Source organism: Oncorhynchus nerka, linkage group LG22 (genome assembly GCF_034236695.1).
Source record: "Oncorhynchus nerka isolate Pitt River linkage group LG22, Oner_Uvic_2.0, whole genome shotgun sequence".
Classification (NCBI taxonomy): domain Eukaryota; kingdom Metazoa; phylum Chordata; class Actinopteri; order Salmoniformes; family Salmonidae; genus Oncorhynchus; species Oncorhynchus nerka.
This window is the reverse complement of record NC_088417.1, coordinates 38,411,153-38,428,047: the sequence shown is the minus strand read 5'-3', so window position 1 is coordinate 38,428,047 and position 16,895 is coordinate 38,411,153. Positions and strand designations below refer to the sequence as shown.

General features: G+C 40.8%; 2 protein-coding genes across 3 annotated transcripts; both read left to right on the top strand.

Moving 5' to 3' along the window:
* Nucleotides 1-235: 235 nt before the first annotated feature.
* On the top strand, nt 236-3,327 carry LOC115105145 (uncharacterized). Of its 2 annotated transcripts, none has more exons than XM_029626799.2 (8): nt 236-325; nt 657-771; nt 878-1,022; nt 1,440-1,553; nt 1,717-1,861; nt 2,057-2,205; nt 2,648-2,781; nt 3,097-3,327. In XM_029626799.2, exons 2-8 carry the CDS (start codon nt 666-668, stop codon nt 3,240-3,242), a joined length of 939 nt encoding a protein of 312 aa, XP_029482659.1. In that variant the 5' UTR covers nt 236-325; nt 657-665; the 3' UTR covers nt 3,243-3,327. The 2 variants fall into 2 exon arrangements, with proteins under 2 accessions (XP_029482659.1, XP_029482658.1); XM_029626798.2 differs by having other exon boundaries at nt 1,699-1,861.
* Nucleotides 3,328-3,952: 625 nt separating this feature from the next.
* On the top strand, nt 3,953-15,970 carry LOC115105144 (uncharacterized). The gene is made up of 7 exons (XM_029626797.2): nt 3,953-4,160; nt 6,284-6,428; nt 6,565-6,678; nt 9,045-9,189; nt 14,550-14,698; nt 14,914-15,053; nt 15,508-15,970. Exons 1-7 carry the CDS (start codon nt 4,007-4,009, stop codon nt 15,717-15,719), a joined length of 1,059 nt encoding a protein of 352 aa, XP_029482657.1. The 5' UTR covers nt 3,953-4,006; the 3' UTR covers nt 15,720-15,970.
* Nucleotides 15,971-16,895: the final 925 nt, after the last annotated feature.

Below are 16,895 nucleotides of genomic sequence, written 5' to 3'. Positions count from 1 at the left end.
ATGACACGACTTGTTCCCGGCGCACAATGGTGCGGATTGTCCTTTGGATATGACTTCATGTGGGCTTGTGAAAGGAGATAGAGGAGGAGTCTCTGCTACTTCCACCCATATCTTTCTCTGTCCATGGGCAGATCTATATATTATCTGTGGAGATAGCACCAGTAGCAGACAGACCATCCTCAAGAGTGTGAACCTAATGTGTCCACCTACTCTCCTGTGTGGGAGCAACTGGGAACTATCTGTTGATGACTTGTTTTCACCACAGAATATCCTAGAAGGTCTATCCTAGAAAGGATTAACAGTATTTCAGGGCCGCCATCCTAAGGTAAGATATTCTATTTCACATACTGGTCATCAGTCTTATTACAGTGTCATTTACAAACAATTAACAGAATTGTATTAGGAACAATACATGCATTGTTGTACTGGGATAATGTTGAATAGGGGCCATCTGAGAAACATTGTTGAGCGAAACAAACGGCCTAATGTGGTGCACCGGGGTAGAACACAGAAATCAAATGTTTTTGACATAGTGAAATGAGGGTGTGACTGATTAAAATGACATGTGACTTCTGACTGAAATTACTACTAAAATGACCGTATTGAAATGTATTGAAATGTTAGTACTGAAATTAGGTTTGTACTTCTGTCCCTAGATCCTGAACATGGGAGAGTGCATTTCAGTCCGTGTTTTGCTGATGTTTCTGGCCCTAATCAGCTATCTAATTGCACTGACATTCAACATATTGGCTCTATTTGGGCCCTGGACAGGTGAATTCTTAAAGTCCACTTCAAGTCAATGGCATCTGTTTGAAACACACTTACTTTTTTTTGCATCCGATAAAATGTTTTGTATCCTGTGTGTTTGAACATGTAGGTGCGTTTATGCAAACCACACAGTATGTGCTGAGCAAGTCCACAACGCACCTAACCCCGGATAGATGGGTACTCTTTCTATGGGACGTCCTTAACGTCTGGTTGATCGGCATGTTCATCTATCTGATACACAATCTCCGTAGAAGGTACGATTACTGTCCATTAAAGCTAGAGTCTCGCTGACACTACAACAATCATGTAAACATTGTTCCTTCAGACATTGTCGGTTATTTTCCAAGCCAAACCCTGGCTGGAATGAAATCAACTTTGCACTGGACATTAGCCTGGTCCCAGATCTGTTCCTGCTATATTGCCGAATCATTGTCTCTCATTGTCTTGTCGAACATGACAATTCCATAAGGAGACATCCAGGCTAACTGGCCTGTGTTTATTGGCAATCTAACTTACTGTCCTGGCTAGGGTTGCAGAATTACGGTAACTTTTCCAAAATTCCCAGGCCTAGTTCTGGCTATGATGATGATGATGTTTTTGATTATGATGAGGCTGATGGTGATGGTGATTTTGTGGTTGTTAATTATCATGATGATGTTCCTGTCCCTTAGGGAAGCCTATACATGGATGTACACCACTCCTGCTGTCCTGCCCTACGGATTCTACTTGTCCTGGATCGTGAATAGCATTTTGAATATGGCATGGTTATTTCTGTACGACAAAGAGTAAGTGATCATATTATGTGTTGTTTACTGTGCAATTAGATGCAACTTTTAACACGTTTTGAGTTGTTTTCGAGTTTGGACATTGAATTGGTGGCAAGGAAATCACTTGTATATAGTCTTTCTCAAGACAGATTACGTTTTCTAGATTCTGTGTTTGTCATAGAAAGATGGTGCCAACGCTGCTGATCACAGCACTACAGGCCATCTCCAACTGCGTGATTATCATGTTCTCCTGCTACGGACTGGTCGTCTATGGAGCGTGGCTCCATAAATATCACAACAATGATCTCTGGCTCATTCGAATACTGGTACAAAAACTTTTTTTTCTACTATTCTCCAAGAACATTGTATTGTGTACACCAACCTTCCGCAAATGTGCAGGACAGTTACTTTTTGGTACAGACATGTGTTGTCTGTTTATGGTGTCCATATTATGAAGCCTCGGTTTCAGTAGGACTGGAGCTGTCCTAATATGGGCACCGTATTTGTTAACTCTTTTACAGGTGCAAAACGGAGTGGCATTGTATGCAACATGGTGGGCTGTGGCTACCTTTTTACACTTGACCGTTGTTTTAGACCATCAAACCCCAATACCCAAGACAGATGCTGCCATAATGGTACTAGTGCTGCTCCAATTGGGACTCATAGGATGGTGAGACTTTGATCCTACATTTGATCTAACCTCTTAATTCAGTGACGTTGATTCAATAAACCACACATTTGAGCTTTGCCAGGAAATTTTCCATTGCAAATTCATGAACAGCGGATTTACTTAATCTACATAAACTATGACAGTGGCCTGACAAGATAATGATACAGTTGCCCTAAGCGGCAAAAGTAGCTTCTAAAAATTGTGTGGACAGCTCGTGCACACAAAGCAACTGCCTGCAAATCATTTAGTTTAAAATGTAGTGACAGCGTATGCACACAAAGCAAGTGCCTGCGTTGTGTGCATGCTGTCACTACATTTAATTTGCCCCTTTGGGCCACCATACAATCGCCAGAAACGTTTCCTTCTCGCACCTTTTTTTTTTAAAGCATGGGAATTGATGCACTGTTGATTTATATATTCTTCCTCCTTATAACTTTCTCAGGTTTGTCATAGAGAACTGGTACCTGGATAAGCACGTGCGCTACATCCTCACAGTGTACCCTGTGGTGATCCTGGTGTTGGCCGCGAGTGTGGCCAATCCAGCCACGCCCGGTACCCACATAGACATCATGTCTGGTAGGCCCTATGTCGGTTTGACTGACTCCTAAACTGACACCTAGAGGAAGATAACATAACACAGCCTGTCCTAATACAGACACCGTACACATGCATTAGTAGCAGATGGCCGAGTGATAAGATTTGATCGTGTTATATTTACTGTACGTAAGTATAATGAGAACTGAGTATACGTATGTGCAATTGGCAATGTTCACAATATCTTCACTACTAGACTAGTGTCAATGTTATTGTTGTATCACTGTCTGTAGTCACTGCAGTGACTTTCCCGTGGCGCTTTTAGCTAATATACTTTATGCCTCATCTCTTTTCCAGCTGTCATATTGGCCATAACTAGTGTCATATTCATTGTACGCATTGTCATGGTGTTATGGAAGCACAACAACAAACCGTTTTATGGAGAAGAGGAGCTCATGTCTCCAGTGGACATCGCCAGAACACAGAAGCTCATCTTTATGTAGGAAGAAGAGAGCCGCTGCAGAGATTCACGTGCCCCCTTGTTTGAATGTTGTTTTCCTAAACATTTAATGGCTGAGACGTGATCAAACTCTCCCTGTGTTGGATTCATAAGGCTTTGCTTCAGCAAGACATGTAGGTGATGATTTGGGCTAGTAGTGCCTTTGTACCGTACAGATTGAGCTCATAACCATTGGCCATGCTAATGTCTTTTTCGAAATCATATCAATGACTGTGTGTGATAAAACTATGGACCGGCATTCTCTCATGACCGCAATACTAATTCAATGACATTAATGTGATTGTGTTCTTTTTTAAATGTATTTAGTTAACCTTTAACTGCCACCATATTGTTTTTATACCAGGATCTGATCTACCTTTGTGTTTTGACGTTTTGTTTTAGGTGCTATGCTGTACAACAATTTGGACTGCATTTATGTATGAATGAAGCTATAGAAATAAAGTGTATTATTATACTTACCAATGCACTTATCTGTAAATGCTATTGTGATTTAACAATAGTAAATACAACCGTGTGCCACTGTGCAGTAGTAGGAGCACCCATTGGTTAGACACCATGGGGAAAAATAACCACACACACACACACACACACACACAAACACAGTAAACCATGATACACTGACTGAAACAGTGCCATCATCCAAAGTCCAATGCACCAGGATCCAAGATAGTGTGTGTGTGTGTGTGTGTATAAAAGAGTGTTGGTGTGTGAGGCGAGCGTTCTACAGTTGATCGCTCGACAGGGAGGATGTACCGCTCCCATGTGTCTCCGTATGGCCAGGGCAGTATGGAGAGACATCATCACCATGTGGTCCTACACGGTGTGTGTATCGCTCTGGCCATGCTTAGCCAGGTGGCTTCCGAGACCTTCCATGTTCTAGCATCAGGGACCAACTCTGGCGGTGAGTGAAATCTACCAGACACCTGGTCCATCTCTGTACTACAGTGCACTACTGTGAGGGCATCAGGGACTTTGGTTCAGCAGACAATCTGGATAAACGAGTACAGTGGCTAGTGGATGTATCCTGAGTGCAATGCTATGATTATAATGCCACCGTTTGTAGAGTCAAGATTGTAGAGTCAAACGCTTGATGTGGTCATTGCGTCCTAGGAACATGGGATCAAATACTAAATTTTTGACTACTTTTTTTAACATGAATATTTAGGCGTGACAATCATTTTGACCTCTACCTTTTTTTTTTGAGGGGAAAAAAAATACTACTTATGAAACAACATTTTACACAGTCATTATTGCTCATCTTTATCAAGGCTGCCAGTAATTTCGGACCCCCCCTGTATATACGATAGCTTTGTCACTGTCGTAATGAATGACCATTTGACCCCATATGACCTGTAAATGATATCTCCTGCAGGGATGTTCCAGATGCACATACAGTATGTCACCCAAAGGATCCCTTTGAGAAGATAAGTTAGAACAACTTGTCACACACCAATGTATCCACAGTGGAATGACTTTATGTAATGATGGACCTTTGGCCTGCCACACGTTTTAAATGTCATCGTTTTTACAGCCCAGCACTGAAGAAGAGGCCAATGATTGTGTTTTTAACTGCTAATCTGCGCGTCACCAACCGCATTACATAAGCGGATGAGTTGATAGACGACACTTTGCAGACACTTCTGAAAAGGAAACTTTGTAAGCTGGAGGTAATGTTACCACAGAGTTTTCAAACCCAGAGATACAACATCATGATACTTCCGGGAATGCGTTGCGAAGGAGTCTCAACAGACCAGACCGGGGTTTGGAAAGTCAATGGGAGAAGGGAAAATGTGTCCTTAGTTGTTAATTTTCTCAAATTCTAAAGAATTTAGAATTTTAGAATCTAAAAATTCAACAACAAAAAAACTATATTCGAGCCAATGTCTTAACTAGCTGAACAGGTTATTACAAGAACCTTGTGAAAGTGAAAAACTGACACGTTTTCATTTTTGTCAAAAACAACTTAATATCGAAGGAGTGCCTCTCATTTGACGGCTTGCACATGCGTTGTTCTACGCAACACAATCGTTAGACTTGGGGGGAAGTGTTTCTATGTATGGGCTATTCTTGCTAACACCGCCATGACATCACCCAGAAGTGTGATCAGGGATTTCTATCGGAGAAGCAGATTCTGCACATCTTCATACTGTACTGTCTTTGATGTTACTGCTCATACTGATGTATTCTCCATCTCACTGTTATACAGTGTCCATATTAGGACTGTGTCAGCAGGACTTGTTTCAGTCTGAGGCTGTCCTGATATGGACACCATTCTCGTGCATGCTGTGAATCTGTTTCCTATGATGGGAGGCAAACACTAAAGTATCTCCATTGCCAATAGGATAATCTGGCTTGTTATTCACAATAAAGCTTCATCTTCACATAGCTTATACTGGTATTACATTGCAACTCTATACTTACTGTTAGACACAGTAACTGTATGGTGTCCATATTAGGACACCCTCAATCTTAGCAGGAGGCTGTCCTAATATGGACACTGTAGTATGTGGTTTGTAGAGCTTGCTAGTTTATAGTCCAAAAAAACTGAAATTAGTTACCTCTGGTTCGTTTAGCCATTCCTATGGAGGAAATTAATGGGGCAAGTATGGGGTTTTGGGACAAACGCCGAAAATAAGACCTGAGGTTAACACAGGTTTAGGAGATCGTATATGTTTTGTTCTATAATCAGTCAGTTAACATGACTTTTATTAGTTCTGAAGTCTGTATGTGCTTGTTCTGTTTGCGAAAATGTAAAAACAAATCACACAAAAAGATGTTAGCCGATGAAGATTATCTCATAGAGCAAAACATATAGGGTCTCCTAAGCTGGTGTTTACCATATACCTTATTTTCTGCGTTTATCTAAAAACTCAACAACAAAAACATGTTTTCCCTATAGACTTTGGCCAATGAGCCATGGAGTCTACATGGCTACAAAATGCCTACAATGCCTACAAAAAAACGCCATTACTATTGCTCTCTACAGAGTCCTTTTACCGAACATGCAATGGCTTTACTCCCTAGGTCTGTTTATGACCACATCGGATAATGTCTCGGAGTCCTTTCCTCTGGAGGTGACCATGGACTGCTGGGCAGACAACACCTGGTTCATGCTTTGGCTCTGGAGCAGTGCTTGGCTCATACACTCTCTTTTTACTGTGTTCCAGAGGTATCACTCACTCACTCACTCACTCACTCACTCACTACTCTTCCAAAGGTTAACTGAATGCCTAAGTGATGACAATTAAATGATGAGGCTGTACATTTATATCACTCAGTTGTGATTGATGTTCTCTGCCTGAAAGGAATGTGTTTGGTCCAGTCTCCTGCAACCCTGAGATTCACCCTCCGTCATTCTATCTGATCTGGACTATGATCAACGTGGCAAAGATCACCTGGCTGTTTCTCTGGGACAGGCAGTAAGTAGTTTGGCACTTGTTGCATTTAAAGGGGAAGTTTTACAAATATAACGTTAGGTGATTTCTCATCCTGAAAGTAGTCTATGGGCCAGGATAAACTCTAACCCATGGTTTACTGTTATTTAAAATCCAACTACAAACTGCAGCTAGACTACTTTCAGGGTGAGGAACCATCTAACAGTTGTAAAGGCCCAATGCAGTCAAAAATGTGATGTCCTGTGTTTTCCAGTTGAAGTTGGAAGTTTATATACACTTAGGTTGGAGTCATTAAAACTCTTTTTCAACGACCCCACAAATTTCTTGTTAACAAACTATAGTTTTGGCAAATCGGTTAGGACATCTACTTTGTGCTTGGCACAAGTAATTTTTCCAAAAATTGTTTACAGACAGATTATTTCACTTATGATTCACTGTATCACAAATCCAGTGGGTCAGAAGTTTACATACACTAAGTTGACTGTGCCTTTAAGCAGCTTGGAAAATTCCAGAAAATGATGTCATGGCTTTAGAAGCATCTGATAGGGTAATTGACCTCATTTGAGTCAATTGGAGGTGTACCTGTGGATGTATTTCAAGGCCTACCTTCAAACTCAGTGCCTCTTTGCTTGACATCATGGGAAAATCAATAGAAATCAGCCAAGACCTCAGGAACAAAATTGTAGACCTCCACAAGTCTGGTTCATCTCTGGGAGCAATTTCCAAACGTCTGAAGGTACCACGTTCATCTGTACAAACAATAGTACTCAAGTATAAACACCATGGGACCACGCAGCCGTCGTACTGCTCAGGAACGAGACGAGTTCTGTCTCCTAGAGATGAATGTACTTTGGTGCAAGAAGTGCAAATCAATCCCAGAACAACAGCAAAGGACCTTCTGAAGATGCGGTAGGACACAGGTACAAAAGTGTCTATATCCATAGTAAAATGAGTGCTATATCGACATAACCGGAAAGGCCATTCAGCAACAAAGAAGCCACTGCTCCAAAAACCGCCATAAACAAGCCAGACTACGGTTTGCAACTGCACACATGTACAAAGATCATACTTTTTGGAAAAATGTCCTCTGCTCTGATGAAACAAAAATAGAACTGTTTGGCCAAAAGGACCATCGTTATGTTTGGAGGAAAAAGGGGGAGGCTTGCAAGCCGAAGAACACCATCCCAACCGTGAAGAACGGGGGTGGCAGCATCATGTTGTAGGGGTACTTTGCTGCAGGAGGGACTGGCGCACTTCACAAAATAGATGGCATCATGTAGGGGGAAAATTACGTGGATACATTGAAGCAACATCTTAAGACATCAGTTAAAGCTTGGTTGCAAATGGGTCTTCCAAATGGACAATAACCCCAAGCATACTTCCAAAGTTGTGACAAAATGGCTTAAGGACAACAGAGTGAAGGCATTGGAGTGGCCATCACAAAGCCCTGACTTCAATCTTACAGACAATTTGTGGGCAGAACTGAAAAAGCATGTGCGGGCAAGGAGGCCTACAAACCTGACTCAGTTACACCAGCTCTGTCAGGAGGAATGGGCCAAAATGCACCCAACTTATTGTGGGAAGCTTGTGGAAGGCTACCCGAAACATTTGACCCAAGTTAAACAATTTAAAGGCCAATATACCAATTACTAATTGAGTATATGTAAACTTCTGACCCACTGGGAATGTGATGAAAGAATTAAAAGCTGAAATAAATCATTATTTTTACTATTTCACATTCTTAAAATAAAGTGGTGATCCTAACTGACCTAAGACAGGGAATGTTTACTAGGGTTAAATGTCAGGAAATGTGAAAAACTGAGTTTAAATGTATTTGGCTAAGGTGTATGTAAACTTCCCACTTCAACTGTTTTTCTACACTATGAGGTTTGAATAATACTGTGAAATTGTTTAAATTATGATAATGCCCTTTTAGTTTAAGAGCTGTTTGAAAAGACCACCTGAAATTTTTGTCTGTTTATCTGGGATGGAGATTTGGCCTGCCTGGTGACATCACACAGGCGGTAAATTAGATAACAGACCAATAAGAAAGCGAGTTCCAAACGTCTCTGCCAATAACAGCCATTTTTCAGTTTCCCCTCCCACTCAGACCACTCCCAGACAGTCTTAGCAACATTCTTGCTTGAAAAATAGATATTTTGATGACAATTTTAATTGAAAACAATCACAGTAAGGTACTCTATTGCCACCAGAAATGATTTGATATTGAGATTTTTTTAAAAACAGCTACATTGGACCTTAAAATATAAACTTCCCCTTTAAGATACACATTTTGGGATTTTAAAATATGACAAAATAAATACAGTGGGCCTATGTGCAGAACCAAGAAAGGCAATACTAAATATGGAACATCTTTTGTGTTTTTACAGTGACCTTCTACCATCCCTGTTTTTTAAATGGGTTATGCCAATTCACAGCTTCCAAATGCTGTATGTGTCCTACCGAAACCTGCACAATCACAGAACCTGGCTGGCCATCAATAACCCTAAAGAACCCTGGTGGACCCGCTATCTGGTGAATTCAAGATCTTTTCTACACAATGATGTCAAGATGTAGCACAGTTGCTTGTTTTATCATGCTGCTGTCAGCCAATGAGCTTCAGGGCAAAAAAAACACTGTATGTAACCAAGTTGAATTGGTTAAACTTACTCTTTAGCTTGAAATACCACCACCCATGCAGCCTAAGTGCTAACATTTCTTGTTTGCAAATAATACAAGTGCTTAGTGCTCTTAAGGAAGTCGCAAGCAGCACAGTTACGCTTACAGGTCATAATAGATGTTTTCTTGAGATCATTTGCAGCAATGACCTCACTAACCTTAAGATAAGATAGTACTTTATTAACCTTGGTACTGTATGTCTTGTTTTAATATGTCTGATTCATATGTCTTAGTAGTCATTAGAGGTCATTAAGGTTTTCTTGGCATCATTTGCAGCAATGACCTAAGATAACATCATGTAGCACTATCCCACTGGGCATAGACATAATTTCAATGTCTATTCCATGTTGGTTTAACGCAGTTTAATTGAAATTCCATTGAAGTGACGTGAAAACAATGTTGATTCAAACAGTGTGTGCCCAGTTGGATATGGAGTGCATTCAGAATGTATTCAGAGCCCTTGACTTTTCCCACATTTTGTTACGTTACAGCTTTATTCTAAAATTGATTTTTTTTTATATCCTCATCAATCTACAAACAATACCCCATAACGACAAAGCAAACATTTGCAAAAAAATTGAATATCACAAATATATATGCCCTTTTCTCAGTACTTTGTTGAAGCACCTTGGGTATTTTCAGGTCTCTCCAGAGATGTTTCAATCAAGTTCAAGCCAGGGCTCTGACTGGGCCACTCAAGGACATTCAGAGACTTGTCCCGAAGCCACTCATGAGTTGTCTTAGCTGTGTGCTTTGGATCATTGTCCTGTTGGAAGGTGAACCTTCGCCCCAGTCTGAGGTCCTGTGCGCTCTCGAGCAGGTTTCATTCAAGGATCTCTCTGTACATATTTCCCTCCATCCTGACCAGTCTCCCAGTCCCTGAAAAACATCCCCACAGCATGATGCTGCCACCACCATTCTTCACCATAGGGATGGTGCCTGGTTTCCTCCAGACGTGACACTTGGAATTAAGGCCAAAGGGTTCAATATTGTTTCTGATGGTCAGGGTCCTTTATGTGCCTTTTGACAAACTCCATGTGGGCTGTCATCTACCTTTAACAGAGGAGTGGCTTCCGTCTGGTCACCTCCCTTACCAAGGCCCTTCTCCCCGATTGCTAAGTTTGGCTGGGCTGCCAGCTGTAGGAAGAGTCTTTGTGGTTCCAAACTTCTTCCATTTAAGAATGATTGAGGCAACTGTGTTCTTGGGGACCTTCAATGCTGCAGACACAATCCTGTTTCGGAACTCTCCCGACAATTCCTTTGACCTCATGGCTTAGTTTTTGCTCTGACATGCACTGTCAACTGTGGGATCTTATGTAGACAGGTGTGTGCCTTTCCAAATCATGTCCAATCAATTGAATTTACTACAGGTGGCCTCCAATCAAGTTGTATAAACATCTCAAGGATGATCAACGGAAACAGGATGCACCTGAGCTCAATTTCAAGTCTCATAGCAAAGGGTCTGAATACCTATGTAAATAAGGTATTACTGATTTTTTATTTTGAATACATTTGCAAAAATGTCTAAAAACCTGTTTTCACTTTTGTCATTATGGGGTATTGTGTGTATCTAATTAATCTGTTTTAGAATAAGGCTGTAACCTAACAAAAGATCATCCGTTCACCTACTCTGCATCTCACAAAGACACGGCAGTTGGAACCAAATATCTCAAATTTGGACTCATCAAGTGCAAAGGACAGATTTCCACTGGTCTAATGTCCATTGCTCGTGTTTCTTGGCCCAAGTAAGTCTATTCTTATTATTGATGTCCTTTAGGAGTAGTTTCTTTGAAGCAATTAGACCATGAAGGCCTGATTCACGCAGTCTCCTTTGAACAGTTGATGTTGAGATGTGTCTGTTACTTGAACTCTGTGAAGCATTTATTTGGGCTGCAATTCTGAGACTGGTAACTCTAAGGAACGTATCCTCTGCAGCAGAGGTAACTCTGGGTCTTGCATTCTTGTGGCGGTCCTCATGAGAGCTAGTTTCATCATCGTGCTTGATAGTTTTTGCCGACTGCACTTGAAGAAACTTTCAAAGTTCTTGAGATTTTCCGGATGGACTGACCTTCATGACGGACTGTCCTTTCCCTTTGCTTATTTGAGCTGTTCTTGCCATAATATGGACTTGATCTTTTACCAAATAGGGCCATCTTCTGTATACCACCCCTACCTTGTCACAACACAACTGACTGACTCAAATGCATTAAGAAGGAAATAACTTTTTTTAACCTTTTAACAAGGCACACCTGAGCATTCCAGGTGAATACCTCATGAAGCAGGTTGAGAGAATGCCAATTGTGTTCAAAGCTGTCATCAAGACAAAAGGAGACTACTTTATAGAATCTCACATATAAATCTATTTTGATTTCTTTCAAATTCCATGTGTTATTTCATAGTTTTGATGTCTTCACTATTATTCTACAATGTAGAAAATAGTAAAAAATAAAGAAAAAAACCCTTGAATGAGTAGGTGTGTCCTAACTTCTGACAGGTACTGTACATTTTACAGACACAGTATATTTTACAATAGTTATCGTTGATTTGTTTTTAGTCCTATCCTTCATCTACACTCAACCCCTCCCATCTATCTCTGAAGACCATCCAGTGTGGATTTCAATTTGCCAAATATTTTTCAACTGTGCTATTTCACAAACGTTCTGAACCTACAGTATATACATTTTACGGACACAGTATATTTTATATTAGTTATCTTGTTATTTAGCCAAGAATTGTGTATATTAATTGAAATTGAAAAACTCAAAGTTTTGAATCGTTGTTTTGTGTATCAATCAGTCCATAAACCAAAACTCTCCTCCCAACTATTTTGCAATCTATATGGCACAGCTGTCAATTTGTTGGTACTTAAATTGAACTGATATACTTTTTTATTCATCTGAATTTTGTTTAACCAATATTGATCCTTAATGCAGGGCTGACAGAGAAGGCCCTATTTCCCCCTTCCACTTGCCTCTTCATTTTTTGTGGTAATGCTGCAATTAGTTGGTTGTAATTTTGAGTAGAGCAAACATTTCAGAATATGTATGTTGGCTGTGTGTGTGACATAACTCCACCAGTCCTATGTATGAAATAATTGACAAACATTATACATTTAAAAAAAATAATAATATCAAATTTAAATATTATTTTATCAATTGGATTATCTCGGCAAAGGATAAATGCTCACTAACAGGGATTTAATCAAATATGTGCACCAAATTTGAGAGAAATGTGCTTTTTGTGCATATGGAAAAGGATATTACCATAATAATAATTTGACTTACTTTGAATTGTTTTTTTTTAAACACCACCACTCCCATCCTTCCAGTGCACGCCAATCAACACAGGGCAAGGGGATCCCATGATTGAAATGACAGCCAATAATTTATACTAGTGGCCACGTAGTTAATGAACAATAAGGAACACCTGCTCTAACAGTCTATGAGGCTGCATTCAAGAGCGCATGCCTGTTGCATATTTACCTCCCCCCTAGTTTTTAAATTTGTCCCCACATTTCAAGACAAAAAAACAGAAAATAAGACAAGTCACATCAAAAATGAAGGTAAAGAAAAAATGCAAAAAGCCATCTAAATGAAGAATATATGTATTGACCAAAGAGGCAAAAAGCACATTTTGATAGGCAAAATACTGCAAACCAATAACAAATACTGGAGGACCATGCAGTTGTATAATGGGACGGAGACATGTTTTCTTCGACGTTTCAGAGCGCCTCATCATCACACCATTGCCAGTATGTTTGCCAAGGGGACCGTCATTATGCGCCAAAACACCATTCTGAAAACACATGAACTTGGACAAACATACCGCACGAACATCACATTAAATTATATCTGTCACATTAAAAATAAATACATAGGCCTAATTTATATTTATCTTAAAACCTCTCTAGGGTATGTGGGATGCTAGTGTCCCACCTGGCCAACATCCAGTGAGATTGCAGACAGCCAAATTCAAATACAGAAATACTCATTATAAAAATTCAGAAAACAAAACATATTTTAAATAGGTTTAAAGATTAACTTCTTCTGAATCCAACCACGGTGTCAGATTTTTAAAATGCTTTACGGCGAAAGCATACCTTAAAATGATTTGAGAACATAGCCCAGCAGACAAATCATTACAAACAGTAACCAGGCAAGTAGAAGAATTACACAAGTCAGAAATAGAGATAAAATGAATCCCTACCTTTGATGATCTTCATATGTTTGCACTCAGAAGACATTCATTTACTCAATAAATGTTCCTTTTGTTCGATAAAGTCTATTTATATCCAAAACCCTCAGTTTGTTTGCGCGTTTCCTTCCTGAATGGATTTTTCTCAGGTTTTGGCCTGCCAAATCAGTTCTGTTTTACGCACAGACACTATTTTAACAGTTTTGGAAACGTTAGAGTGTTTTCTATCCAAATCTACCAGTTATATGCATATCATATCTTCCGGGTCCAAGTAGCAGACAGTTTAATTTGGGCATGCTTTTCATCCAAAATTCAGAATGCTGTCCCCTACCCTAGAGAAGTTAACATTTCTGAATACTTTAATATGATTGGTGCAATATAGATGAGATGCAAGTATAGATGAGCTGCAGACTGAACTTGGCCCATCTACGAGCAACAACGTAGGCAGCCATGAAGCTCGGTGCCGGAATGCCCTCTTATGCCGCACTCAAACATAGTTTTGAGCAGTCATTCAACTTGGATTTCCAACTCGAGAGCTCCGACTCACGAGAGCTCAGCCTTTCCAACCTGAAGATCACTGACGTCATGATTTGACCTCGTATTTTTCAGAGTTCCCCGTTGTCTTGAACACACCAAAAGTATCACCTCCGACTTCCCTTAAGGGAAGTTCTCCATTCACAGAACCTCACATACTCGCATCCATCCGCTAAGCCGTGCACCAGGAAGGCAGCGGAGCCAAGCCATTATGGTCACCCAATGCCGCCCCTCAGCGCCCCTCAGTCCCCCTAACCCATATTCACAAGGCATTAGAGCCTCCACTAAAAACAAGGCATTAGAGCCTCCACTAAAAACAACGCCAACCAGGGCCACATCACAAATCTAAACGCACCAATACACATTCTAAAAACAGATCATTTACCAATAAATGCTAAGTCTTGTTTTAATATGTCTGTTTCATATGTATTTTATCATGGTCCCTCTGGTCTAACTGTGTGTTGATGTGTTGGTGTTGTGTGGGACAGACCCAGAACGGACTGGCTGTATTTGGCTGGTGGACTCTTCTGGAGGCCCTGGTCAGTCTGGGAGTTGTGCTGAGGTACCAGGCTGGGCTACCCGATCCTCTGGTCAGCTCAATGGTGCTCACTCTACTTCTCCTGGGGATGCTCATCTGGTAATAACTGACAATGAAATAATGATGGACCCATACATATACATCGTAATCATTGATTGAATGGAAAAATTATAATTGTGGCGTCCATATTAGGACAGTCTATCCTGCTGAGACTGAGGCTGTCCTAATATGGACACCGTACTGACTAAATCGTTACACTATACTAGGAAGCTGAGGTTTAATTCAATTTTTAAAACAATGCTATTTCCTAACAGGTTTGTCTTTGAGAGCTTCATATTCTCCAAGTACATCCGCTACACGTTTACTGTCTACCCTGTGTTGATTGTGGGCCTGGGAGCCATGTTCACCAGAAGCTATCGTGTCCATGACCTTGCTCCTAACACAGTCTACTGTGGTAAGAACATAGAGTTGGATAGAGGGCATACTTAGCCCACAGCCTGTTTTATGTTTTATCATGTGCAGTGCCATTGAGGGCTGTCACCATTTTGAAGTAGTCAACTCGGTGGGACTTGCTATGGGTTAAGGAAGATCACAGAATTCCATCCGGGTCAGCAGGAATTATACTCCTGAGTAAACATTCCCTAAGTCGCTCTGCTAAATGACTCAAATGTAAATGTATAATCAGGTGGCAGTAAATCACTAACCTTGTCTTTGTGTAGGCAGATGCTGGCCAATTATAACATGATTTTATAGGCACATTATGTATACTGTAATTGGAACAGTGATAAGCTAATGCTGTAGGCCAGTCATAATTGAATACCAGAAAAATCCTGTAGACAATTTTGTATAATCTGATGAATAACAGTTACGTAACACTTACTATGTATTTCTTGTCCCAATCCACACAGGCTTCCTTATGCTCGCGGCAACTATCCTGAACTGTATCCGTTTGATCGCTGCATGCTTTTACCCAGATGACACCTCCAGCTATTTGACCAAGGAGCCCAACCGTAAACCTGACTTCTGCAAGACTGTATGCCAACCGATGGGGAAGGACAGCACGATGGCTTCACAAACTGCTTTTGTGAATCCTGTCTTCTGTAATAACTTAGACAATTAACAGAGGGTACGGTGTCCATATTAGGACAGAAACGACTCCTGTTGAAGATTTACCCAAAGTGAATTGTTTTGCATGTAAATAATTTTGATACTGATTAATGGTATTGTTCTCTTGGTGATGGATAGCTAGAGCTTGAGTTAACTCTAAGCTTAGAGTGTTGACATGCCTTCACATTCATCACGAACAAATAGATTCCAAACAGTCGCTTAACAATTCAGAATGTTGAATAAACTTTATTTGAACTCACTTTACCGGTTTTCACTGAGTTCGTCCTTATGTCGTTGTAAATTTGATGATTTGATGATTCCCAAACAAATTTCCTGAGTTTGAGCAATTTTGACAATCATTGTTTTTCTACTTCTAATACTCGTATCGATGTGTCAAAATATCCAATCGCACAGGTCGAGTGACGAATGAGGTGAGCACCTCTCCTCCATAAAGGGAGCCACTCGCTCACCAGCTGGTCATTCTCACCTCTCTTCCTTGCGGAAGTGACTGCGTTCATGAAAGCATTCCTCAGCATGGCTAGATTCCTGGCATCCTACTGATGTTTAGAGGTTAATGCTGCCGAACATTGGACTTCAGCTCCTGTCGATAGTATTGAGTATTGACCGATAGAAAAGTTTTGCTTTGAGTAGAATAATTTCTCTACTCGTCAGTCTCCATTTAGCTAGTGCCACACGGCTAGCTATCTAGACTTGGTTAGCCCTAGGCGCAAGGCTTTAGCTAACTTGGCTAGCTAGCTGCAAGGCTAGCTTACCACACAAAGGACTAGCTATCGCTGCAAGGCTTAACCTAACCGGTGTAACTCACAAGGCTAGCTACACCAAACTAGCTTTTCTACCTACACAAGTAGAATTGCTAGCTTTCCTCTCGCATTTAGCACAAACCCCTCATGGGCCGTGTTGACTAGACTGACAGCACTAGCTTCACAGCATGACGATCGAGAGACCCTCTTTGTTCGTGGAGAAACAAAGAAAGCATGCACTTTCTCTGGCTAGTAGTGTGCTAACGAGAAAGGCTATTAGCCTTGAGGCGAAAGCTAGCTAGCTCACACTTTACTCAAGGAATACTACTTCTCAGATCCATGGAGCCTGCTACCCATGCACAGGGAGAACCTAGCAGGCCTCCTGCCCCCGCCCCAGAACGGTCACACCCGTGCCCATGCAGGGCGAT